General features: G+C 37.7%; 2 protein-coding genes across 6 annotated transcripts in view; both read right to left on the bottom strand.

Moving 5' to 3' along the window:
• Nucleotides 1–31: 31 nt before the first annotated feature.
• On the bottom strand, nucleotides 32–15,390 carry ddx43 (DEAD (Asp-Glu-Ala-Asp) box polypeptide 43). The gene is made up of 17 exons (XM_026223892.1): nucleotides 14,927–15,390; nucleotides 14,473–14,528; nucleotides 5,968–6,094; nucleotides 5,734–5,880; nucleotides 5,432–5,513; nucleotides 4,672–4,828; nucleotides 4,448–4,566; nucleotides 4,248–4,358; nucleotides 4,004–4,145; nucleotides 3,766–3,866; nucleotides 3,346–3,433; nucleotides 3,092–3,219; nucleotides 2,299–2,408; nucleotides 1,861–1,999; nucleotides 1,669–1,756; nucleotides 531–703; nucleotides 32–325 (listed from the first exon to the last, which is right to left on the bottom strand). The coding sequence occupies exons 1-16, from the start codon at nucleotides 15,279–15,281 to the stop codon at nucleotides 542–544; spliced, it is 2,112 nt and encodes a 703-aa protein (XP_026079677.1). The 5' UTR covers nucleotides 15,282–15,390; the 3' UTR covers nucleotides 32–325; nucleotides 531–541.
• Nucleotides 15,391–15,916: 526 nt separating this feature from the next.
• Nucleotides 15,917–25,677, bottom strand: part of LOC113056923 (potassium voltage-gated channel subfamily KQT member 5-like) — a 109,234-nt gene continuing 99,473 nt past the window's right edge. For 2 of the 5 annotated variants that reach the window (XM_026223866.1, XM_026223865.1), the window contains 7 exons: nucleotides 25,441–25,661; nucleotides 23,838–23,946; nucleotides 22,764–22,895; nucleotides 22,370–22,480; nucleotides 20,895–21,002; nucleotides 19,799–19,928; nucleotides 15,917–19,171 (listed from right to left, as the gene is read on the bottom strand). In XM_026223866.1, the coding sequence (XP_026079651.1) occupies nucleotides 18,104–19,171; nucleotides 19,799–19,928; nucleotides 20,895–21,002; nucleotides 22,370–22,480; nucleotides 22,764–22,895; nucleotides 23,838–23,946; nucleotides 25,441–25,661 (1,879 nt within the window). In that variant the 3' untranslated portion in view covers nucleotides 15,917–18,103. The remainder of the gene's footprint in view (nucleotides 19,172–19,798; nucleotides 19,929–20,894; nucleotides 21,003–22,369; nucleotides 22,481–22,763; nucleotides 22,896–23,837; nucleotides 23,947–25,440; nucleotides 25,662–25,677) is intronic. The other 3 variants (XM_026223870.1, XM_026223869.1, XM_026223868.1) reach the window with 2 other exon arrangements.

Here is a 25,677-nt window from a genome sequence, read left to right as displayed (position 1 = left end):
CAGTCCATTGTTGCTTAATACATATTCCAAATAGTTTTATAGGCTTTTATTTGATATGGATTTAGCTGAACAAGATTGTTACATCATCTACAACTGGAGGCATTTTACCTCACATCAATGTAGGATAACAATAAAAAAAAAAAAAAATGAACAGTGGAAAAAAATTATATTAAAGAAATATATCATGCATGCAAAATGAATCGGTTTCTTAAACATAGCAGAACTTAAATGGTCAGTTACAAGGACTTAACAGGCTCTCTACAAAAGAGAGGATCAACACTTTAAAAGCTTATGAATGAACTCCAGGAAGTATAGTGACATCAACCTGAAAGACACAATTAAAGATTAAAACTACTGCTGGTACAACACATACAAATGCTTAAAAGCACACACATTTGGCTGAGAAATTTCTCATAAACACTTAAATTTAGTTGAATGAGGTTTTAATTAATCTAACAAATTTGTTGTGAAATAAAAAAATCTTCATACTGGTGTGAAACACCAAGACAAAATAATGCAACAAATATTACCTTTCAAGCTATCAGAACCACCGATCTGAGCCTCCTCTGAAACTACCTCTCCGTCCTCCTCCCCCTCCTCCTCCTCCACCTCCTCCACCTCTGCCCCTGGGCGCAAACATTGCTTTCTCCCTCTGGTGCTTTTCATAACGTTCAGCCATTAGTACCAGCTCTTCAGGTACATCCTAAAGATAGGAAAGATGCTTTCCTTTATCCAGATTCTCCATTAGCATGTTGTATACGTATATAATAAAAACACTAAAGACAATCTCCACGGAATGATTCATTCTCTCTCTATTCTATTTATACACAACAAAAAGTAATTCGTTTTACAGTTAAATTTGTTTTAAGACCTTTTACTGGCAAAAGGTTGAGGTGAGGCTTTTGAAACGTTGAAAAACAAAAGAGATCTGATTTCACTTTCATCCAAACTAAGCATTTGACAAATAAATCTTTGAATACAAACTTTGCAATGAACAGTTGTTTTTCCACACATATGATATGTGGATCAAGCAAAAACTGGACACACTGATCCAAATCATAAAAAAATGCTAATTTTAAAATAGCTTTTGTTTGAAACTCTTGTTAATTACAATGCAATTGCTGTGCATGCAATAATATCAATGTGAATTTGGAAAGTCCTAAAAAAAAAATCTAGACTAGTCTAGACTTGCACTACATATGTACAATGGAACATACATTTTCTAAAAGTAAATGTATCTGCAGTACACAAATTAGGGGCCCATTATACTTTGACTTACTCAGTTTTAAATATTCTAACTATTTTAATTACTCAATTGATACTGATGACATTAAGAAGTCTCTTTTATCAGATAATGATGACCATAGATATATTGTGGATACCTATTAAAGTTTTTATTAGTCTAGATTTCTCCATGAGATTCTCACAATACATACAAAGAAAGATGTGTCCCAATGACTGTAAGGGGTTAATTAAAAAGGTGACAGACATTTCAGTACATCCCTATTTTCATATCATACACGTGTAACCTGCATGCTTACAAAAACAACCTATTGTAAGAAGCCTCAGATTTCTTACTAATCAGCCAGATGTTGAGGATTTGCATTCTTTACATAGCAGAGTTCAATAAACATAATGAAAGGAGTGGACGCCAGCAGGTGTGTTTACCTGACCAGATCTCTCCAGGATGGTGATCAGCTCAGAAGCTGCTTTCCAGTCCTCTCTTGTTACCAGGGTTATAGATGCACCGGACCTCCTGAGTCAAGACATTGTCTCATTTACATAGAGCCTGAATGGTTGCATAATCACACTTTTTACTGTAACTGTAATTTCAGTCACACTTTTCACTGCTTCACTCACCCTGCTCGCCCAGTTCTCCCGACACGGTGCACATACTCCTCCACATTCCGAGGGAAGTCATAGTTGAAAACATGCGTGATGTCATGAACGTCTAGCCCACGTGAGGCCAGGTCAGTCGCCACCAGAATGCGCACGCGACCTTTGACAGCAGCCATGGATAGGCAGATGGAAATCTCACAGATCAATTTCAATTTAAATCTAAAGGGGCTCAGTACAGTCACTGACTACACCGAAAATATTCATAAAGTTTGCATTTTACGCACCACTAGCCAAACAGTGTTTGTTTGAGTACCTGGAAAACAACATTGACTGAATGACTGAGTTTGGAACTACTTGTTTGTCTAAAGGAAAATGGGGTCAGCAGTTTTACAATTCTGGTGTTATTGGTGTCTCAGAAATGACATATTTTACCCTTCTATTTATTTATTACTAACATACCATCTCTAAAGTCCTGCAGTGCCTCTTCTCTGTCACACTGCTCGCGGTCTCCATGCAGAGATTGAACCGCTACACCCTGCAGACACAGGTCACTGGAGAGGTCATCAGCTCTATGCAACAGCAGGAAAGAGAAATCACAGTGAGAATCTGATGACCCAGACATTCTTAACCAGTTTTGCTTTATGGATTTACATTAAATCTAAAAGTTTGGCATAGAGTAATGTAGTCAGGGTCAGTTTTTTTTTTTTTTTTTTTGATGGTTTTAGGATGAACGATTCCTCAAACAGTACCTCTAGAGTAGAATAACTATTAAAATTATCCACAATACATGAGGCTCTTGTAGAGTTGATTCCAATTATGGAAATGCCAAATCAAGATCAAGCACTAAATCAAACTGTCAGACTGAAAGTGTAATAAAGAACCCCTTCCAAAGTGAGCATTTGGTTTTATGTTTGCAAAACCGTTTAATGACCACAAAAGATGGTAGTATTACAGGGGTGTGGAGAATATTTTTTTTATGACCACATATTAAATGGCCACTCCCTTTGTCAGTGGAGAAATGCCAAGTTTCATTTTTAGGAAAGAGCAGCATTTCCCCACAACACCTTTCTCAAGCACACAAAGGAATGTGCATAGACTGATTACCACATCAAGTGATCATAATATAAATTATATTAGGCAATATCATTTCAGTAGAACATGAAAGTGTGCTTGCACAAATTCCTCTTTTATCTGGTTTCATGGAATAAAAAGAAAAATAAAGTTTTTTTTCTCATTTAAGTCTCAAACTCACTTCACTTTTTTCCCAACAAATATTAGTACTTTGTCCTCAGGCTCCATTTGGTCAATGAAGTCAAAAACGTAGGCTTTCTTTTCTTCCTCCTGCACGAACAGAACTGTCTGCTGAACAGTGTTTACTGCCTGAGGGAGACAGAGATGCAGAAGGGGAATTGACTTGGGACTTTTAATAAGGAGGCTAAACAGAAAAGCTGTATATTTGTATGTAACCCACTTTAAATACATACACTGCTGCAATCACTCACTCACCGCTAGATCTAAGGTGCCCACATAAACCATCATGGGGTCTTTCAGGTAGGATTTGGCCAGCCGCCTGACACCTGTTGGCCAGGTGGCACTGTAATACAAAAAATAAATAAATAAAAATAAACAAACAGATTAACATAGCAAAATGGCAATCATACAAATATTCAAACTTCACGACAAACAATAAAATATTAGTGCTAAATCTGCATTTTAAGTTTAGTTCACACTGCACCGACAGATGCCGAACGATGACAACAGTTATATGTTTGTTAATTTTACACTTAAAATGAACTGTAACTTAAGACATAAATAACCCTTCCGCATTTTTGGAGCAACAAACAATGGAATGCAACATAAGTTAAAAGTCATCTGTCAAATTCATCCATACACCATTCAAAAGAACCAAACCACTGAGCCAATCACCTAGTCATAACAGTTTGTCTGTCAGGTCGAATATCCAGAATGATTTTCATGATTTGAGGTTCAAAGCCCATGTCCAACATTCTATCAGCTTCATCCAACACCTGAAAGGGGGAAAACCAAAAAACAAATGTTTACAAAACTCAAACCTATTTTTTTTTTTTAAGTAGTTTTTTTTTTGAATGCTTACAAAAATAATGCACCATTACCAGCCCAGTATGCATTTTTGTCATTAATGTACCAGATAGGTGATGGAGCGCAAGTTGATGAGCTCATTCATCTGCAGATCATTTAATCGTCCTGGTGTGGCAATGACTATGTCGATACCACTGGTCACTAGTTTAATCTGGGCCTTTCGATCACCTCCTCCATAGATACAGATGCTACAGTAATGAGAAGAATTTTGAGCAAAGAGGCAAAAAATCAGGATGAATTCTTAATGCATGTTGCAGAGCATTTTGATTTAAGGTGACTGGCTACAGCACCTTTTAAATCCTTTGTAGCTGTATTTGTTGCACTCAGCTTCAATCTGGAGGGCCAGCTCACGAGTGGGAGTCAAAACCAACATGCCAGGGCCATCTCTCCTGTCTCTCCGTCTAGTGTAAATAAATAAATAAATAAAAATTAATACTTTGTTAATAAAAAAGATTAAATATGGAGCACTGATACTCTGGAAGACACTTACACAGGTTGCTCATCCATATGAATAAAGCCAGGTAGCAGGTAGGCCAGAGTTTTGCCTGTTCCCGTCTGGGCTATTCCAATCAGATCTGTTCCTTTCAGGACAATGGGCCAGGCTTGTGACTGAAACATGAGACAAAATAACCAGGATTACAGTTATCCCCACATATCAAACTTAACATTTAGAGCAGAAGCAAATACATGAAAGAGATGCTTTCTTCAGGATACCTGAATGGGAGTTGGCTTTTTAAATCCCACTCTGACAATGTTTTCCATTATTCCAGGATAGTGAGCAAAAGCCTCCTCAAAAGTGCACACTGGGTTGGGAATGGTTCTTTTTCCCTCATCTTTCAAGTCATCCACGAAGATGTTGTTGTTCTCCTTTCTGTTTGGGCAGAGAAGATCAGGGGCACAAAAACAATACAAATATGCAGTGTTGCACTAACGCTCAGTACCTTTAGATTATTGTTTATTTGTAAATATCAAAAGACATACATTTTCATTTATTGTCTTTTTTAAAGAAGTTGCATTTCTAATTTTCGCTATAACACAGTGGTTCTCAAACTTTCAAGATGACTTCAAAATGATTTAAAACAACTAAAATGTATTCTCCTCGACAACTCCTTTGAAGAACCAGGAAAACCTGGATAATATGAGGTAGTCCAATTTTAAGTGTGAATTCTCAATATTCTTAATTAAATTAGAATATAATTCAAATATCGATAATATTTAAGTACAAAAATCCAAATGTAGTTTTCAGCCATTTTGACAGCCCTACAAAAGACTGACAAAGCACTTTGCACATTGTTTCTCTCACTTAAACAAAAATATTAAATGAAAAATACACATTCAAAACCACTAGCACTAACATTATACCCAAGAACGCCACAGTACATTCATCTCAGAGCATTCAGACGCACTGTTATGAGTAGATAAATGCTGCCATCTGTGGGCTAATGTGAAGAAGGCAAGGTGATACAACTTTTACCTCCAGATTTTGACTTCTTCTGCACTGCGAACTGCCACTGATTTTGCTTCAATATAGAAATCCTTCTTGAGAGGGGGAAGATCTGCAGAAGACAAGATGACGGTTTAATAAGGTATAGTACTTAATGTAGTATTTCATATCTTACTATATATTCCATACAATACATCAACTAAATTGCTTACTCGTTAAAATTTTTGCCTTAAAAGTGTGTAAATAAAGTGTAAATTCAATGAGGAAAGTACTACATTTGAAACAACTGGAGTATGAGTAAATGTATCAATCTTGTGCCACTAGAGACTAACCTTGCCATTTCATAGCTTCATATTTGTCCCGATTTTCTCGAAGTGCAGTCCAGTCAATAGGTGCAGCTGTTGGGGCAGCTGCAGCCACAGCTCGTACAGCAGCAGCTGGCCAGCAGGAGTCATTCTGATACCCTGCATTGCTGTTACCTGGAGATTGAAATGGAAAATGTCAAACTAATTAACAACACAATAAAACAATACATTATAGTAGCTTAGTGATTCCTGTGCTCTTACCATTGCCACATCCAGGACCTCTGACAGAATTCCCATGCACCAGATCTTCAATCATGTCTTTGGCTTTGAGCTGAGCATCACGGCTTCCAAAGACAAGTACCTCTGCTTCATGTGCACCACGGTTTATCTATCATTCATCATTTAAACAGTAATTGTTGAAATACCATGTAAAAGAAAACTGTCCCTTACTCATTCGAGTTGTTCAAAGCCCAGATGACGCCTTATTATTTTCTGAAAACATAGGTGAATTTGGAAGAACGTTCTCGGAATTAAAGTAAAAGACAACAGCTTCAAGGCAGATTTTCAGAAAATATTATGGATCTGACTATACTACTGAAACTACCCGATGATAAGGACATTATTTTCTTTTGTAGATCTGCTCATTAAGTAATTTATGTACGTTGTTACACTGACACTGAAATTAAAAAAGCTGTGATTAAACTATTGCCTTTTATAGACCTTAATCATGTTAGATGCCATACTGAATTTAACATGGACAAAAATTAGACTGAAGGATACAGTATATTAACTATAATGCTCAATAAGCATACCACTCAAGCAATGTGTGTCATTTTGCAGAGAAAATGTAAGGGTCACCAGGGCTTCTGTAAGAGGTCACTGTTACACCCAGTTTAGAAAGACAAAATTTGGACAATCAGTTTTTTCTTTTTCTGAAGTAGAAAGGCGGAACTTTATTCCACCTTATATTAGAGATTGTAAAATATCCTTAAAAACTTGGCTGAAGGCGAATCAATTATGTGATCATTAATCCATGGAATGTGTATCTATATCTGTAATTTGGTTTATATGCGAGTAATGTTTGTCACATGTTGTTGTTTTTTATCCGTTTTGATAGTATTGTCTACATTGTTCTTTTTTTTTTTAATCTTCCTTTCCCAGGGATCACAGATGTAAATTATCTGTACAGCTAACTCTGGTATAGGGCTTGAACTGTGCACGGTCCCTGTCAAATAAATGAATAAAATAAATAAGGAAGAACTTAACAGTCTTTACAATGGCTCACATTGTAAATGGTTAAATCCTATAATTTACACAAATCACAACTGTCAAAGCAGTTTTATCAAGTTTCATCCAATTTTTCTCCCTTTTAATCAGCTGAACAATTGAGTCTCATTTTCACTACTGTCAGAAATTAATTATGGTGCTAGCCTAAGAGCTACAGAGCTTCTTTTACAGCTGAAAATTAAGTTGTTGCATAACTGATTAACTGTTCAACACTAACAGTTACTTAACTGAATCAACACTGAATCTGGGTTGAGATGAATAATGACACTATTTCTTCTGTAGAGTTGCTTTACAGCTAACATTCCAGTTCTTTCATAAATCATGAATGTATGTGCTGTGAAACCATGTTATTGTACCTGGTATAATACACACACATACATATATATATATATATATACATATATATATATATATATATATATATATATATATATATATATATATATATATATATATATATATATATATATATCACATGCGCGCGCGCACACACACACCCATATATATATGGGTGTGTGTGTGTGACGTGAAAGGGAACTGTGAAAGGGAACTGTGAAAGGGAACCCCCCCCCCCACACACACATTTCAAAATATAAGTTTTGTCCCCTTCACCATTTCCCAATGTCAGATTTTGTTTTGCATTGCTTGCCTATCTCTGCCAGTTTCAGAGTCTCCAAATTAATATATTCTGAAACTTTTAAATGCATAATTACATTTTTAAAAATGAAATTAAAGGCTTAAAGCTGCAGTAGGTAACTTTTGTAAAAATATATTTTTTACATATTTGTTAAACCTGTCATTATGTCCTGACAGTAGAATATGAGACCGATAATCTGTGAAAAAATCAAGCTCCTCTGGGTCCTCCCAGTGGTCCTATTGCCATTTGCAGAAAATACATCGCTCCCGGTAAGAAACAACCAATCAGAGCTGCGGTCCGTAGCTTTGTTTGTGTTCAAAATGTAGAAAAATTTATATACACCATGAATCCATTTTCCAAACCGTGTTTTTAGCTTGTCCTGAATCACTAGGGTGCACCTATAATAAGTGTTTATATTCAGACTATTTTAGATTGCTTCGGGGGTACCGCGGTGGAGTAACCCAGTACCTTTGTGATTCTTCATAGACAAACAGAGAGAAGTAGTTCCGGCTACGATGTTCTTCCGCAAGACGCAAGCAGTTCAGTTTATGCTGGTGGTGCTAATGCACATAAAACGGTTTATTTTATGTATGCTTCAGCAGCCTGTGTTTATTTCTTGAATGTAAAAATGTAACCAACCGTAACATAGGAAAGAAAAACGTAGAAGTAAAAATACTGAAATAAATACTGATTAGTGATAACTTTTTTTTTTTAACAGTTTTTGGGCTGGAATACAGCAGCTGGATCTGCCAAACAGATTTGGACGGTTGATTTTAATGTTACAACTAACGTTAAACAACAATATTATTCACAGACGCACTTTGTATTTGAGGTAGGAGTAGGCTAATTCAGCCGATGAAATGGCAGATTGCTGGTTTTCAGTTTGATCATTAGTTTTATTGTATTTTTAAAAACTGTCAAATTTAGCCTACTTAGAAGCAATTTTTTTAATTTTATGTTGTGTAAAACAGGCAAATGATAGCTAATTAGCTAATGTGAATTCAATGTGCCATTGATACGCGTCCATAAACTATGTAGAAGTAACATTAGTCAAAATGTTCACACAGAGATGAGAATCCTACAATAGTTTGAGAGGAAGAGGACAGAGGAGAACAAGCTTTTAAGTTGTGTGGATAGCTACATACAGTATATTCTAAAATTCACATGGTAAAAGTACTTTAGATCAGTAAAATTAGGCCAATGGCATGTCATCAGAGTTTGCATTGAAACCAGTTCTGTGTCCTCAAACATGTTCCTTTACTAGACAGGAGATGAAGAGACCACAGAACAGGGAGAGTTAGATCCAAGTGAGAAACAGGTAATGGGAATATGACAGAATGCTAATTTTTGTAGAATAAAAGAATACATGGGTACTGTGTCCAACTAATTTAACTAGTTGTTGTTATTATTACCATATTTTCCGGACTATAAGTCACACTTTTTTTCATAGTTTGGCTGGTCCTGCGACTTATAGTCAGGTGCGACTTATTTATAAAAATTAATTTGACATGAACCAAGAGAAATTAATCAAGTTAAAACATTACCGTCTACAGCCGCGAGAGGGCGGTCTATGCTGCTTAGGGCTGGGTATTGTTCAAAATCTTTCGATCCGGTGCCAATTTCGATACCTCAGTTTCGGTACCGGTTCCTAACGATACTTTCTTCGATACCATATGTTTTAAAATCCATTTCAACATCAACACAAATACATTAAACACAAAACTTTTATTTTTCACCTTAAATCAAATTCTGGTAACACTTCAGACTCAGGATAACATTATTAATACAACTGGTTGTGCTTTTTGGATAGGGATGCGCCATTCAGGGGCGGACTGGGACCAAAAAGTGGCCCTGGACTTTCTGGTAGGGCTGTGCGATTAATCGAAATCGAAATAAAATCGCGATTTGAGTGTGCATGATTTCTAAATCGCTTAATAGCACGATTTTCCGCGGCCCTGACCTCCTGCAGTATGTTATCTGAACCAATCAGGATGCAGCGCATCTGAGTGGAGCGCGAGAGCAGAGCACTGAGAGCAGAGGTTCACACACTGTCTGTGATGCGCAGCCTTTTTGTTTTTTTTCGAGCCATTTTAACGGATCAGAACGTTCACACTGCAAGCAGTAAAAAGATGAGAAAAGAAAAGTTTATAAATAGAAAGGTGCGAAAAGATTTAATATCTTGCGCGTGAGCGCAGAGAGAGTTGTGAGTGCACAGGACACAGGTTGAATGAGAGGAGACACATTGTAAGTCAGCATGTATCTGAGCCTTATACAGTCTATGATCTGAGCACGCGCATCTGGTTTTGATAACAGAGCAAAGGAAATCTGTGTGCAAGTCAGTGATGCGCGGGTTGATCCAAAATGAGCGGGTGCCCGCGGTTACGAGTCATCCAAAAATATTTTTAATGATATTCGGCTCGCTGTGGGTCGTATCCTTTGAAATAAAAATGCCAATTAAACCTTTGTCATTTATATAGTAGGCATTGACCCCGCGCATCACTGGTGCGAGTGGAAAGATTCGCGCTCGCGCATTACTTACGTTACAATAATGCACTCTTGTTGATGCTTCTGAACCGCTTACACATAAATTACTGTATACGCACTGCAGATGGAGTATGTGACCCTTGGGCAATAAATATATTGGGCAAAACATATAACACCTGAGGTACTGCTACAGTGAGCTCTATGACCAATGCATGGAGAAAAAAAAAAAAAAGATTCCTGAACACGGTTTTATTTTATTTTTTTCCATATGTTTAGACATTTTGTTTGACATCTTTACTTCGTGATTATTTTGACTTATGTCTGTTCTAGAGACATTTGATAAAGCTCTCATTGGTTTTCTTTTGGAAATATGTTTAAAAATTATACTGAATGCATTTATGACAAAATCGTGATTAAAATCGAAATCGCAAAATTGATAAAAAAAATCGTGATCGTTTTTTTTTGTCCATATCGCACAGCCCTACATTCTGGCCCACAGCAGCCCACCACATCATAATGCAAACGCTCCTGTTTTGATGTCATGCATTAATTTTATATTTAAGTAAAGAGTTTGGGGATTTTAACCAATATGGCAACTGATCCTCCGTAAAAAAGAAAAAAAAAAAAGAAAAAAGAACAGCAGCTGTTCATTTAGCGACTCCTAGTGAACGATACATGCTCATCAAGACACAAACATTATTCTAGAACTCACACTCTGCATTCAGTCAGCAGATCCATACGAATCATGCATGAAATTGAAGTTTATGAACTCAAACGATAGCTTTATGTGCTTTACAGATGAACTTGAAGTCTTTATTCATTCGAGATGTTCAATAACAGATAATCTTTGGCTCGGTAATACAAGTACATGATCCGATTAGTGTACCGATGATTCTTTTGAGTCAATTTTTTTTTGTTGTTGTTTTTACGAAACCAGTGTGGAAACCAGTATTTCACAAACTGTATAGATCTGAGCTGCAGGGCTTGCAAAATCGCTAGCCTCACGTCCCGGGGCTATTGTGTTTTCCAGTTCGATGGGCTATCGTGAATAGTGATGTAACATTCTTAGCTTGATTCGCGTTGTTCACTCGCTTGAAGGGGTGAAACGGATCGTAGCGGATTGTTTGCACTCGTTTCTAAATATTGCTGATTCAAGCATTTAAACAATTAGTGTGCGTTGGGAGCTTGCACTCATTCATTCAAAGCATGCGCTGCATTTCAGACAATGCGTGTACTAGGGATGCACGATATTGGGAAAAAATGACATCGCGATATTTAATTTTTCTGCAAGATATATTGCGATATTTTTTCCTACAAACAAAAATGGGGTGAGCACACTTACATTCTCATTTTAAATGATTTAAACATCGACACCATCATGTCAATTGATTAATTATGCGCGAGGGTGAGAGAGCAAGACATCGCTCTTGTTGTTTGAAGACGGCTCGCTCTCTCTCTGTCTCTCGCGCGCTCTCTCTGTCTCTCTATCTGTCGCGCGCGCATGTGCTCGCTCTCGGTCTCTCAGTCTTGCTATCGCTATCGTGCGCGCGCTCTCTCTCTCTCTCTCTCTCTCTCTCTCTCCCCGTCTCTCTCGCGCGCGCTCTCTCTCTCTGTCTCTCGGCCCTGTTAAACTTGCATGTGTTTTTCAGTCCTGTCAATGATACATTTTCACTCTATGATGGTTAAGCTGTTTAATTAATCCGTGAATCACATTCGTCAAGGGCCGGGGAGCAGCTGGCCCATACAGTTAATGATTAACTGATAAACTACAACATCCTACATCGCACATCCTGCGATGTGACTATCGTGGATTCGTACATCGCGATATCGATGCTTAAACGACACATCGTGCAGCCCTAGCGTGTACAGATAATGAATTCATCTTTCGCGTTTCGTAGCTTCTGAATGAACACATACATACAATTATATCAAAATAATTGTCTCTGCAAGTATTCTCGTAAACACAGTCGGTTGTGTTTTAAGTGAACGTATACAGTGGCCTGCTGCTTAGAGAAATTCCCTGTACCGGATAAATCTGTCTCTCTCTCTGTTTTTTAGACAACGTGATAGGGGGCGTGTTTCAAGATACACAATGGAATAGACCAAACTAAACAGGGAGGGAGGGCAAGCCGGCTTTGGCTGCAATACACTTATCGCATATGTTGCACTTTGTTGACTCGGCATCCACTTTTATAAAGTGTAGCCACACTTTAGACCTTTTTGATATTGTAAAACGGAAACGTTTTGAGAAAAAACAACTACACTTGTGTTGTGTGACTACAAGTATCTTCAAAAATCCTCCCCGTCAAGTCACGTGGTGGTCGACAGCCATTCACGGCGAATTTAAGTCCTTACATGCACGTATGCTACAAGCTCACACAGACACAGCCACTTGGCAAAAAATAAATAAATAAATACGTCCGCTTGGCTTTTGGAACCGAAATTTGGCACCGAAAGATAAATAATTTTTCGATACTTATAGTATCGAAGTTTTTCGTTCAATACCATAAAGGCATCGAAGTTCGGTACCCAGCCCTAATGCTGCTTAGTAGTGATGCGTGGGTCGGGTTGGGGCAGGTTAAGAAATTGTAACTTTATTGCGGGGCGGATTGGTGCAGGTCACTAAAAACAACATTTTAAAAAATCCATTTATGTTGCATGGAATTTAGTGGTGGATATTTTGATTCTTTCGAGAGATTCGTTGATTTTCAGTTCGTTCACAAAAATTATTCATTCACTGTTTCGTTCAGTGACCATTTCTTCATATTACACAAATACGACAGCAGTTGGCAAAAAAGAGTGTCTTATGTGTTATGTCTTAAGTCAACGAACGTATTTACTTGTGACAAAAACTGATTTGGCTTTATGTGTACATGATCGCATTAAATAAATAGCCTAAATAAATTGTTCAGATTAACAAAGCACAAGGTTTTTTCGGGGATTAAACTTGGAGTTATGTTCTGTATTCCAAATATGAAAACAAGAGTATGTGCACCGATAACTGCGCTTTGTATCTTCTGATTGCTGATCCGAGATTTACATGCTTGGCCGACTGACCCTGTATACTCTCATTTCATTCGCGAACGAGATGTATCAGTTCATTCAACTCTTTCACCTACGAGAAGATCGTAATCGTTCAGTACATTCAACAAGTCAAATGCTCCATCACATCTTGAGTAACTCTTTTGACAGGATGAAACAGTTCACAGAGCTAATAGCGCCGCGCTCGCGCACTGCTTTGGGAGGAACTTTATTGAACGAGAAATTCGTCTTTTACGGTCTATGGTCAGTGGATTACGTGAAAAAGAACGATTCGTTCACCTAAAAGATTTGCTCACGAACGAACCCTCATAGTGCAATTACCTATAGCCCATATCGATAAGGTTACGATACGAAGGTCTAAGTAGCGACGCAACTTCTGTGATGTCCCCGATGCGCTGGGCGGGTCAAGAAATTTTACTTTATTTGCGGGGCGGGCCAAATAATTTCATAAAAGCGGGACCTGCGGTTTGGAAAAAACCCAGACCCGCGCATCACTACTGCTCAGTGCTCTTGTAGTCTACCCCTAATAAACAGAGGGCCCTCTCCAGCTATAGACGGTAATGTTTTCTCTTGGTTCTAAATAAATGTGATTTATAGTCCAGTGCGACTCATATATTTTTTACTTGTCATGACGTATTTTTGGACTGATGCAACTTATACTTAGGTGCGACTTATAGTCTGAAAAATACGGGTATATATATTTAAATGTAAAAATAGTTTATCGCTGAAGCTTTATAATAAGTTACATAGGGCCCTTTGAAATTCTTTTTTTTTATTCAAATTTTGTCAGATTCTGTGATATTCTACATTTAACAGCTGATTCCATTTTTAATATTTCCACCTTTACTGCATTGCGTTTACTGTAGTGGTCGACCGACATTGGCTTTTTGTTGGCCGATGCTGAAATCATAGAGAGCAGGGTGGCCGATGGCTGATATAAAGCCAGTATTTATATTTATATATATATATATATATATATATATATATATATATATATAGAGAGAGAGAGAGAGAGAGAGAGAGAGAGAGAGAGAGAGAGAGAGAGAGAGATATTTTCATCAATATTTAATCAATTAGAAAACAAATGTTCATTAGATATGAACATCCAGGGATATAAATCCGCGGAATTTCCCCCGAACCCCCCGGCATTTACTGCCCCACACGGCTGAATCATTCAGGAATGAAGCAAGTGACTTTTTTTTTAACTGACGGAAATAAGTTGTAGCGACAGAACACTTTAAAACTACAGGTGTTTCTGAGATTTCCAAACGTTATTACTGCCAACATTTATGGTAGCATTATCGTATTTAACTTGCCTTTATCGATGCTCCACTGCTCTCTTCGAGGTCCCGAATTTTCGCACCACCTCGACCTAGGAAGACGAACAGAAACCGAAGTGACTTCCACGAATCGGTTCTTTTGAACCGTTGTAATTCACAATTCAGTCATTCTTTAGTTTAAGCAAATACCTAGATATGCCATTATCGGAATCTGTATTGTTATATTATAAATTATTTTCAGTGGACCCATTTTTTTTTTTTTTAATAATTGTTTCGCTACAAATCCTCTTTGTACTAGTGCTTCACTCATCGGTTGTCGACTCATGAGTCTGATTTGGCCCATTGACTCGAAACGATAGAGCCGCATATTTGATAGATAGATTTTCAACCGATTTGTTAGAAAAACACTAGACATCACTAGAGAAGGCAGCGCTTCACAGCATAAATAACTGCTGCATGAAGAAATGTTCCACAGACACCTGTATCTCACCTATTATTCTCCCGACCAAAGAGTTTTCCACACTGAGAGTTGTCGGTGATGAGCCTGATCTGTCTCCACCAACGCGACACCCTGTAGGTCCAGTCCCGAAACGACTGTATATGTTATTTTTACCTGTTGCTCCGTCACAAACATTGGATTCAGAGTCTCGGTCCCTCCAGTTTCTCCACTGCTCTCCGCCTTCACCAAACTTTGCGCCGCCACTCGTGGTTTCTCTGCTCCGCGCGCCTCTAGGAGACGGAGGCCTCAATGACTTTACCGGTAACGTTACAGTTTGAACGGGTAACGTTAACGGCTTTGAATTCGCCACACCATCCGCATCGTACTCATCTTCCCAGTCCGACATTTAAATCAAGCATTTAAGAACACAACTTCGGATAATCGACGCTTCCCTCCAGCACGACCATAAATCTCTGATCAGAAACTTCGATCAATATCCGCTCACGTGATCTCTTACTGAAATGCAACATGGCAACCGCAATTTACATTCGTTAGCTACTGCTGTGAAAACCATAACGAATAAATATTACTCACTGAAAAGGATTTTAAAACCTTTCTGCGGGTTTGATTATGACTGTTTGTTTGTTTATTTGCTTATTTATTAATTAGTAGTATTGTTGTGGATGACGCGGTTTATAAATGTGTAGGCTACACCAAATAAACAATAAAACAATTATGCAGGGTTTTATAGATAGACTAGATTATTTACAGAAAACTATAATTAAAGCCAACCATAGGAACTGATGCAGTAGGCCTACATCTGCTGAACATAACTTTTTTAAAAGGGCTTTTGAAATAGGATAATCCTATATTCGTGCATTTACTATAAACTAACTAATGCATGCTGGTTGTTTGCTTTCACTTCACATAGAGTATACAGTAGAACACATCCTAAATGTAGCCTGTTTGAGGAAAAGAGAAAAGGGATCCTAACTGGGCCCACAAACTAAGACACACCAAGACACATCAAGCACTCTAGGCCAAGTTTCAAGTATTTTGTTTATTTAAGTATTATGATGATCATAAAATTCCATTTTGCATTTTTTCAATCCCAGAGCATCAACTCTGTTTATGTGCACAATGATGAAATAAATTATTTTGAATTACAGAGAACGCTAACATTATCAAGCATGTATATAAGGCCAGTTTCTGTGTAATAAATTATTTGATCTAGTGGTAAAACAAAGAAATGCTGCTTAAACTGACAGACGCTTTTAAGTTCACAGCCAAACAGAGAATGTGCAATTGTCAAAATATAACCATTTCAATAGGAGTTCAAGGTATCGTGAATACAGAAGTTGTATAAATGTTTAATAAAATGCAAAAAGGCACCGTAAAACATTGACTTACAAATTAAAATGTTCAAAAAAGCAATAACAATAGTAATATTATTAATCATAATGTGTTAAGAAGACTATATTTCTGTACAACCCCTTTTCTGCATTTCAAGCATCAGTTAGTTCCACAGCCGTTGACATTTTCTCAGTTAAATTCTCAGGTGCCTATATTATTTACCTCAACTCTAGAGAAAAATAAGCATCTCAACTATCTCTGGATTATAAATCTTATTTAAAGCATATTCATGTTAAAACAATTCATCACATTTGCAGGTTTCCTCTATACATCTGAACAGTTTTGCTTCCAATTGTACAGTGCCAAAAACATCCTCAATGTATGCCTCGGATGTTTTTAACAAAAAAATAAAAACAAAACAAACAAATGTAACAGTTAATCATGGTAAATCTAGGAACACATAATGATACACTTTACATTCTAAGTTGTACAGACAAGCATTTAAGCTAAAGCACTTACTGTACCATTCAGAAGCTTGGAATAAAAAATGTAGAACAGAGGTTACAAAGCCGAGGTTTAGGTATAAGATGCCTGCTTGCTACAGAATTTAAAAGAACAAAATCAGAAAATACAACAGAAATTAGATATTGCCGCAATTCCAATCAAATTTTGACAAATATAACTTCTGATTATATGGATGCAGGTTACAAAGCAATCAATATACATGTTAAATTTAATTACAATCATTAGTTATGATATTGCAAGTGTGATTTATTGTCATGATGAAAATTATTCATACATTTTAGCAGCCAAACATTCATATGAGGACTCGGAATTAGAAAAATCAGAAATCAGTGCTTTTCAAAAAGCCTGACTGTCACAAATACCTCCTCACAAGACATTACACCTAAACACATCATACTGTCTCTTTAGTAAAAGCATTCAGCTTTCTTCAGATGCTAAGATTCTAGGGTTTTTAAGAACATAGTCAAATTAAGAAAGCATACCTTTGTGCAGGCTATACCGTGAAGATGCTTTTGTTTCTGAGTTTCTTCTGGAGTTGCTTGCAAACCCTGCTTGATTTGCATAGTATCACAGATTAATGGTGTTTTGGACTAAGACCATCTGTTTTTTTTTTTCTGCTATTCCCCCAACAATTTCTTAACACATGCAAATGAGTGGACTGCCAAACATTCAGAAGGAAGTGACAAATAAATCCTAATGCTGAGTGAGGGATTATTACTACAGCTGCATACACACTTCCAATTCTATATGCTGTTGGATTTTACACATGCTGATCCCATGCAAGGCTCATTCAGTACCTTAACCCTTCATTATTTTAAAGGAATATTATAAGTTCAATACAAGTTATGCTCAACCGAAAGCATTCGTGGCATAATATTGATTAACAAAAAAAAAAAAAAAAATGAATATACAGTATATGGGTTAGGCTGATGCACTCACAGTGAAAATGAATGGGGCCAATTTCTCAATGTTTTAAAAGCAGAAATCTAAGTTCATAAAATTATAAGCTTCCTTGATTATAGATACCTTCATAGGGTTACATGCACACATTTTTCAGTAATTTAGGTAATAAGTATTATGTCACAAACCTGTCAATTGAGCTTAACGTATATTGAACCCGGATATTTTTTCCACAACAGTTTCTTGTTAACATAAAATCTCTTTTTTGATAAATTGTCCATGCATTGATATGTACGTATGAACATGAACGTATGAACAGCATGTCGTCTTCCTGTGAAAATTAGAAAACACATAGAGCGTACAGGACGCTCCATTTCCTTTGGAAAAGATTCACATGAGTGACATGAGGTTGTGTCCAGTCTCCACAGTGAGGTTCCTGTGCTCCGGGGGTTATTCGAGGCATACGTGAGGCAATTTATGGGACTCAAGACCATCTCTAGGTCCAGCCTGGCTGGGAGACAGCCCACTGGCTCCTGTCCGTAGCAGCTCAGAAGAGAAGGTTGTATCGTTGCTTTGTTGGTGGAGGTGGTATCTGTCACCCTCTGTGGTGTCCACCTCTTTGTCATTGACAAGGAGCTCTGTATCGCCCCAGTCGGCCAACGGCTCACGGTCACTGGACTCATTGTTGCTGCTGCCGCTGCTCCGAGTGGACAGGCTGGGATGGCAGTTGGCAGCAGTCGGTAACATGAGGTTCTGAGCAGAAAGAGACTTGCCGAGCCCACACTCGACCTGTAGCGAGGCAGCTGTTGTGGAAGACATGAGCATAAGAGGATCAATGTCAAGGCTCAAGTGTCTTCTCCATGACCCATCTTCCTTGGGGTTACGTTCGGGCTTGTCCCGTAGCTGTACCGTGCTTTGAATACTCTCGGCTTCCTTGTCTGACTCATCCTCTATTTGGGTACTCAACAGGCAATTGCTCAGACACTCCACCTGGCTCTCCTGTAGTGTCTCTGGGATAAGGCTGGAGGGCCGACTTTGAGGCGTTGGTACCATAGGCGGGAGCTGAAGGGTAGATGAGGTTGAATGTACTGTGGGGACCGGCCTAGTCAGCTCACTAAACCGCTGGTGACTTCTGGAAAGGTTGTTGGGGGTGAGAATGGGAGGAGGGGACGCTGGGTAGAAACTGTCAGGGCTGGAGGGTTGGTTGTTTAGGAGAGGGGAAGGTGAGAAGGAGGAGGCAGAATGTGGGTAACCAGTACCCAAGTTGAGTTCACTAGGGGCCAGAGCCAGATGAAGACCACGGTGCAGGTGACTGCTGCCCGAACGAGACACACTGCTGCCGGTAAGCTGGGAGGAGGATGACAAATCCTTGCCATGTATGGAGCTTTGGTAGTCGGAGGTTTGATCCAGCTCGAACAAGGGCAAAGCAGACAGACCAAGCATCGAAGAGGAGCCTTTATGCAACACTTGCCGGTATATATCAAGTAATGAGTCCAGCTTTGACTCAATGGACTGTACCTGTATTATATTATAAATAAAAACATCACATTGGATTTTTCTGAATTTTATGCTTAATTTTTGTAAATGTGTGCAAGAACACTACTGTCAAAAGGTTTTTGGGTCGGTAAGATTTTTATGCTTTTGAAAGAAGTTTGAATTTATTTGATCAAAAGTGCAGTAAAGACCAATATGGTGAAATATTGTAACAATTTTCTAGTTACATATACTTCAAAATGTAATTCATTCCTGTAATGGCTAAGCTATTTTCAGCAGCCATTTCTCCAGTCTTCAGTGTCTAATGATCCTTCAGAAATGATTCTAAAAGTTTTGTTTTCAGGAAAATTTCCTATTTTTATCAATGCGGAAAACAGAAGTGCTGCTCAACATTTTTGTGAAAACTGTGATACATTTGTCTCAGGATTCTTTGATGATTAGAAAGCAAACACAGCATACAACCTCTATTGATAAATGATAAATAATTTAATGGTCACTTTCGATCAACTTAATGCATCCTTGCTGAATAAAAGTATTAATTTCCTAAAAAAACAACAACAACTACAAAAAAAAAAAAAAAAAAAATAGTATTGACCCCAAAACTTTGAACAGTAGTGTGTTTTATGAAAGCATCAAGTTAATATTGCTTACTTGTCTCTCTACTTTACAGACACGGCCAAGCATGCTCATGTCATGCTCCAAGGATTCTCCTTCTGGGAGGATTTTCTCCCTGCCTTTTCTGTCCACTGAAATCTGGCCCTTTCCCAGTATCTGATCCACCCTATAAGGAAAAAAATATAAAGTATACATGAGGATGCACACCTTTACAAATTGTTCCTTGAGCTCGAGCAGGGAACAGCACAGCAGGATGAGACTGGACTTTGGTTAGTGAAGAAGAAATCAAGTTAGCGCATCACCAACAGCTACTTTTTCTATGTTAAAAGGAGAGAAGGAAGAGATGCTGATATATTTCTGTAAATGTTTTAACTGAGAATTCATTTCTTTACATTTTATGTTACTTGCTGTATGTAAGAATTGGCTGTATCTGATGATCCGCCTATGCCAGTTAATTATAATTTCAAATCCAAAATGATAAACCATGCTCCCAAGATACCCCTAGTGAGCAAGATCTTTAACATAATGTAGTAATGTACATTTTTAGGTAGATGTAGTCTATGATAGTCCAGGGTATTCATGCAGAAAATATGCAGACTATGTACAGTATTAATATATTCCGGATTGCACATTTCAATCTGTGATTCTCAAAGTATTTTGTCAGGTGTTAGAAAAAACATCTTAATTCTTCCTTGCCTTTTCAAATCTATTGTGCAAGAGGACTTTGATTTAAACCAACATCAATCAGCTGAACCAATCAGAGTGTGAGCTACACAGTTCATAATCATCTCATTGGTTGAAAACATTCCCTTTTTATTAATCACCTTGGAGTCCAATGATGAAGATGATAAATAAAAAATAATAAAAACCTAGAGGTCTGTGATTCCCATCAGTAGTTGTTCTCAATGTGGCTTTAGCGCACTTTCAAATGACAAAAGCATTAAAATAAGATGAAATGTCTAAATGTCAAGATATGACTTATTTACTTCAGCCCCTTAACAAAGCCCTAAACCCTATGGATGGTTTCAGCTTGATACTGTACATCATCACCATTGGACCCCGTTCACAATATGAAGTGATTGAGGTAAGTGCAGCCCCATGACTAGCCCCCAGCCTGCTACAGGCCTCTGACCCAGCGTGCTTCTTCTTGCTTTGGCTGTAATACATGTGTAGAGAGGGAGAGGAAAGGTTCCTGGCTTTGGTGCTGAGTGTCTGATGTGGACCCACAGCTGTGGCGAGTCTAGATGAGAAAACATATGGGGGTCAAGTACATTTTTATGGTTGTGCCGTCAAGTAAAAGGGAGGAGAGAGAAGGTTGAAGAGAAGGTACTTTCGGCATCATGACAAGAACCTATTACTACATGCGATTTACTAATAGATATTAATGATCAAAACAAAGGTCTCAGTAATCTAGGTTAAATTCTTAACTGAAGTCAGTTTTAAAGTCAGTCACTAAGGTATCTGATATTTAAGTAGATGTAAGTTAGAGATAATGGTTCAAATCAGAGCTGGCAAACAACTACTGATTACACACCTTTGAAATGTTAAAGAATAACTAAATTTGATTTTGCTACTTCCATGCCAGACAAAATGTTGAACAAAAATCAAGCTTTGGGACCCAAATAATAGGGAAAGCTGAGAAGAATGAATCTATGCACAGGCACATTCATCTAACACCATGCACTGCATCACGGTTATGCTGGTTTAGCACTGCCAACCTTGTTAAACAGGGAGAAAGTTCTAGATGGAGAAAAATGGAGAGATGAAGGAATAATTGAACAGAGCCAAAAGCTTGAGGCTTTGGGTCACTGACACATCACAAACATGTCCAGCCTTTACTGCAAAAATGCACATTGTCAAAAAAACAATAATCATTATACACACGCATACACACACACACACACACACACTGTGTGTCTGTTTTTGTTTGTTTTGAAAGATGTCTCTTATGCTTACCCAGGCTATATTTACATGATCCAAAAAACATAAACAGTGATACTGTAAAATATTATAACTATTTTAATATATTTTACAATGTAATTTATTCTGGTTATGGCAAAATTTTCAGCAGCCAATACTCCAGTTTTTGGTGTCAAATGGTCCTTCAGAAATGATTAATACAACAAACTGATGGCAAATTTTTGAACGGTAGTTTCTTTTTGCTCAGAATTTTTGTCTTGTTTGCATTAAACCTATCTAAATATCATTAGATAAGACTGCATAATAAATTCAGATAATATAACTTGAATTAAGATGTATTACTTTGTATTTCCGTCTCATAGATAAATTGTTTTATAAACATAAAGCTCACAAAATATACTTTTAATATGTCAACAAGCAATTAGATTTTAAAAATAAACGTATATATTGTATGAAATCTAATTTTAATATCACACAATTTATCTTGATTTAAGGATCTTTAGATTTATTTATTTATATATATGTATGTATGTATTTTTAAGTGTTTAGCTCTTTACTGCTGTGATGCTGATGTCCAGACGGTTATTGACACTGGAGAATTAGACACACAGCCTCAGCATTTGACTCTGGATTCTGGATGTTAAAGAGTTAAAAGAGTTTAGGGTGTGGGATTGTGGGTCGGCTGACCCTGGGGCAGAGTGTTTCCTCTTGGCCTGGCTGTAATACAAGTGCAGGGAAGGAGAAGAAAAGGTCTTGGCTTTGCGACTCAGGGTCTGTGGACCCACAATGGTGTCCAACCTGAATGGGAGAGTGCACACAGGAAGATAAGACAGACACGGACATGTAGATGTAGGAAATGTGCATAAAACAAACCTTTTGAACTACTTCCTGTACAGCTTTCTGTAAATATGTTTTTGTGCTAACTGCATTTGTTAATGTTCATTGGTGTGTTAGAATATTTTTTGCAAAAAAAAAAACAAAAAAACAATAAAAACAGAACTTACAAATTAATTTATAACATTTAGTCACATGTTCACATTGAACATATTTTCACCACACAACCCAGGCTGGTTAATCTCACCTAGTCTGGAGACTCTTGATACGACACAGCATATCCAGGTGACCAGCAGAGTATTGCTCAATCACATCTTTCACATCATACGGTCGAAGCGTTTCCTTAAACTTCTTCTTGGCCACATGGAATTTCATTATCCTGTCAACAGTGAAACAAGAAACAAGACTCAACTAACTTTTGATTAGAAATTATCACACACAGACATATGTAGTAAATGTAAGGAAAAATAGTGCAATATGTTTTTTTCTCATTTGCAGTTTAAATATATTTAATATGAGTTTATTTTAAAAAAAATATATTAAAAAATATATATAAAAATATATATTTTTAGTTACATATTAAGATATATCTCTAAACATTCAATTATGTACATATGCAATCAGTACAACAAAGCAAACCACTTTGCAACTCACAAATAAACAAGCCTGAAAGTAGTGTAAGCTTGCTCAGAACCACTAGAGGGCAGAAATGAGTCACAAATACCACAACAGTTTATAAACCAGAGGAAAAAAATACGATTGGATATACCTCTGCTTTAAAACAGTTTATAATAATATTACTCAAGTAAGGCTCATGTTCTATAAAGCTATGTGCTTCAGATGACATAAGCCGTGAAAACACAGGTATTATCACAGGCACACTGAAACCTAAACCTATTCTATGCGCGACATTCTGCAGAGTGAAGGTGAAAAGGAAATATTGACAGGGGAGCAGATTTCAGTGATCTGTTTCTGTAATGTCTTGCAGATTCAAGCCCCTGTGAGTTTTCTTGCTGTCAGATGAGCTGGTGTGTAAGCAGAACTGACTGTGAACATTTCTATCCGACACCCTGGGAAAGAGGAGAGGGAAAAATCTCAGCCCACCTGGGAGACCCTAATAGTTTGGAGCGATGGAAGTGAAGTCACATGAAGCAAAATCAGTGGCCTGTCCCAGCAGGAGAGAGACAGCAGTGATGAGCTAACCCTGATGTCTTAATAGGCCAGGAAGGTCAAAATAAGTGTTTTCAACCCTGCAACTACAGTGTGAATACTTCAAGCTTTCACAATGGGAGAACAACGCTGTCTGTGAAGTCAAACTCACCTGACAGCCCTGATCACTGCCTTCAGCGGGGCAGATAGATCTTCCACAGTCACATCACAATGACAACCCTTCTCATCAAAAGCATCATCCGGTCCAATATTTGTGTCAGCTATGAGAGAAAGAGAGAGAAAGTGAAACAATCTGAATCATAGCAAGCAAAAACGTATTATTTTTTTATTTTTTTTGACAAATTTTTGTGTCCTCAAAAAGGCTGAAAACTAAACTGGGCTGAAAAGTAAAGAAAGCCTATACAGATAACAATCAAAATAGCATTCAAACAGGTAACAGACAAAACGGAGAGAACTAATTCTTCCATTTAAACTGTGTGATGTCTGACCCCATCAGCAGTAGCAGTGCGGGTCACAGATAAACGGCAGAGGATGACAGATTGCTACCAAATTGTAAAGCATTTTCTCTTCCTCAGCAGTGGATTGTGGGTTATAGTAATCTGTGGTGGATCTGTAGTGTGTGCTATATAAGAGTATGAAGCCAGAGAGTGGTAGCACAGCAGGTATGAGATTCATTTTGGGTTGATGGGTCTCAAACAGGGCTGGAGCTCAATCGCTGCTGCCACTGAGAAGCTACTGTACCTTTGCAAAATCTGCTTGTTAGTAGTAACTGCACACTTTTGTGAAAATGTACTGATTGGGAATGTTACAATAAATCTTATGGTATAACAATTAACAAAGCATGTAGGTGCAGTGTTGGAGAGTGACTAGAAGAAGTGATCTATCCATCTGATCTGATGTGCTGTGTAGAAGTCCGTCGTGAAAAAAAAAATCGACCTATTTTCTTTATGTCTAAATGTGTGTTATTGATCTTTTTGTGTAAAATATATTTATATACACTTAGAATATATTTATATACACATCTTTAGGCGAAAAACCTCAGACGTCTCTCTTTGGTGATGTTTTGCAATCTTCTCCAATCTTTTAGTCCATTTAAACCTGTCCCTGTAAACTCATGTTAATCTATGTAGCAGCAGTGATTGGGGCACATGGACACATGATTTAAAATCACTGTTCAACATCCAAACATTTTATGTTACTTCACTACTTTTGATTGTAAGCAACATTCCAAATGAAGCCCTGACAAGGCTAATGAACAGATAATTTTTTTAACTAAACTATTTCCCTTTGTTTTATTTTCCCATGGGACCAAGGCTTCTATCAATCCTTTCTGACTGATGTACAGGATTCTGTCAATACTGAAAATCCTCTTATAAACAATGTCTCTATCTGCACTTTGCACTCTTATTCCCTGAGGGGCATTCTAATGATGGGAGAATGAGCCGAGCAAACTAGTGCAAACAGAAGGTTCCATGGGAGACCATGTTCTCCCACTGCAGCCCAGTGCATTTGTAAAGTCCAAAAAAACAATACAGTATATAGTGAAAGACACATTCTTATTTATAAAGGGTCGTTTGGTGTCAAGACTAGCAAATAAAACGGCAAACATGACCTTTAATTATTTTAAAAGTGAAGTAATTGATAATTTGTGAAGCAAAATAAACCATAGATCAGATTATCAGCTAATGAGAACTTTCCTAAATCTGTTACAAAAGAAGTGGAACAACAGCGACCAAATCTGAAAAGCTGTTCACCTTCAGCGGTTGTGCGCGATTGGCTCTTGAGTCTCAGTGATGGCCGGAAGCGTGTGCGGTCATTGAAGCTCCAGCTCTTCTGGACCTTGGCAGGGCTGCTGCCCTCAACCCCAACCTCTGTGGCAGGAGAGCGTCGGTCATTCACTGACATCTGTCTGCTCTTCATGCTCTGACCGCGAGGACTGGCCATGCGCACACGCTCCCGAAAACTTAACTTTTGACTGCAGGAGAGGAAAG

This window comes from Carassius auratus, chromosome 38, assembly GCF_003368295.1.
Source record: "Carassius auratus strain Wakin chromosome 38, ASM336829v1, whole genome shotgun sequence".
Classification (NCBI taxonomy): domain Eukaryota; kingdom Metazoa; phylum Chordata; class Actinopteri; order Cypriniformes; family Cyprinidae; genus Carassius; species Carassius auratus.
The sequence above is the reverse complement of the archived record's forward strand: the minus strand, read 5'-3'. Positions and strand labels throughout refer to the sequence as shown.

Coding starts and splice junctions, on each gene's coding strand:
- ddx43 (XM_026223892.1), bottom strand. CDS start 15,281: ATGTCGGACTGGGAAGATGAGTACGATGCGGATGGTGTGGCGAATTCA. Junction 5,514..5,733: donor TGAAGCTATGAAATGGCAAG/GTTAGTCTCTAG, acceptor TGTCTTCTGCAG/ATCTTCCCCCTCTCAAGAAG. Junction 2,000..2,298: donor ACTGCAGGACTTTAGAGATG/GTATGTTAGTAA, acceptor CTGCTGTCAAAG/GTCGCGTGCGCATTCTGGTG.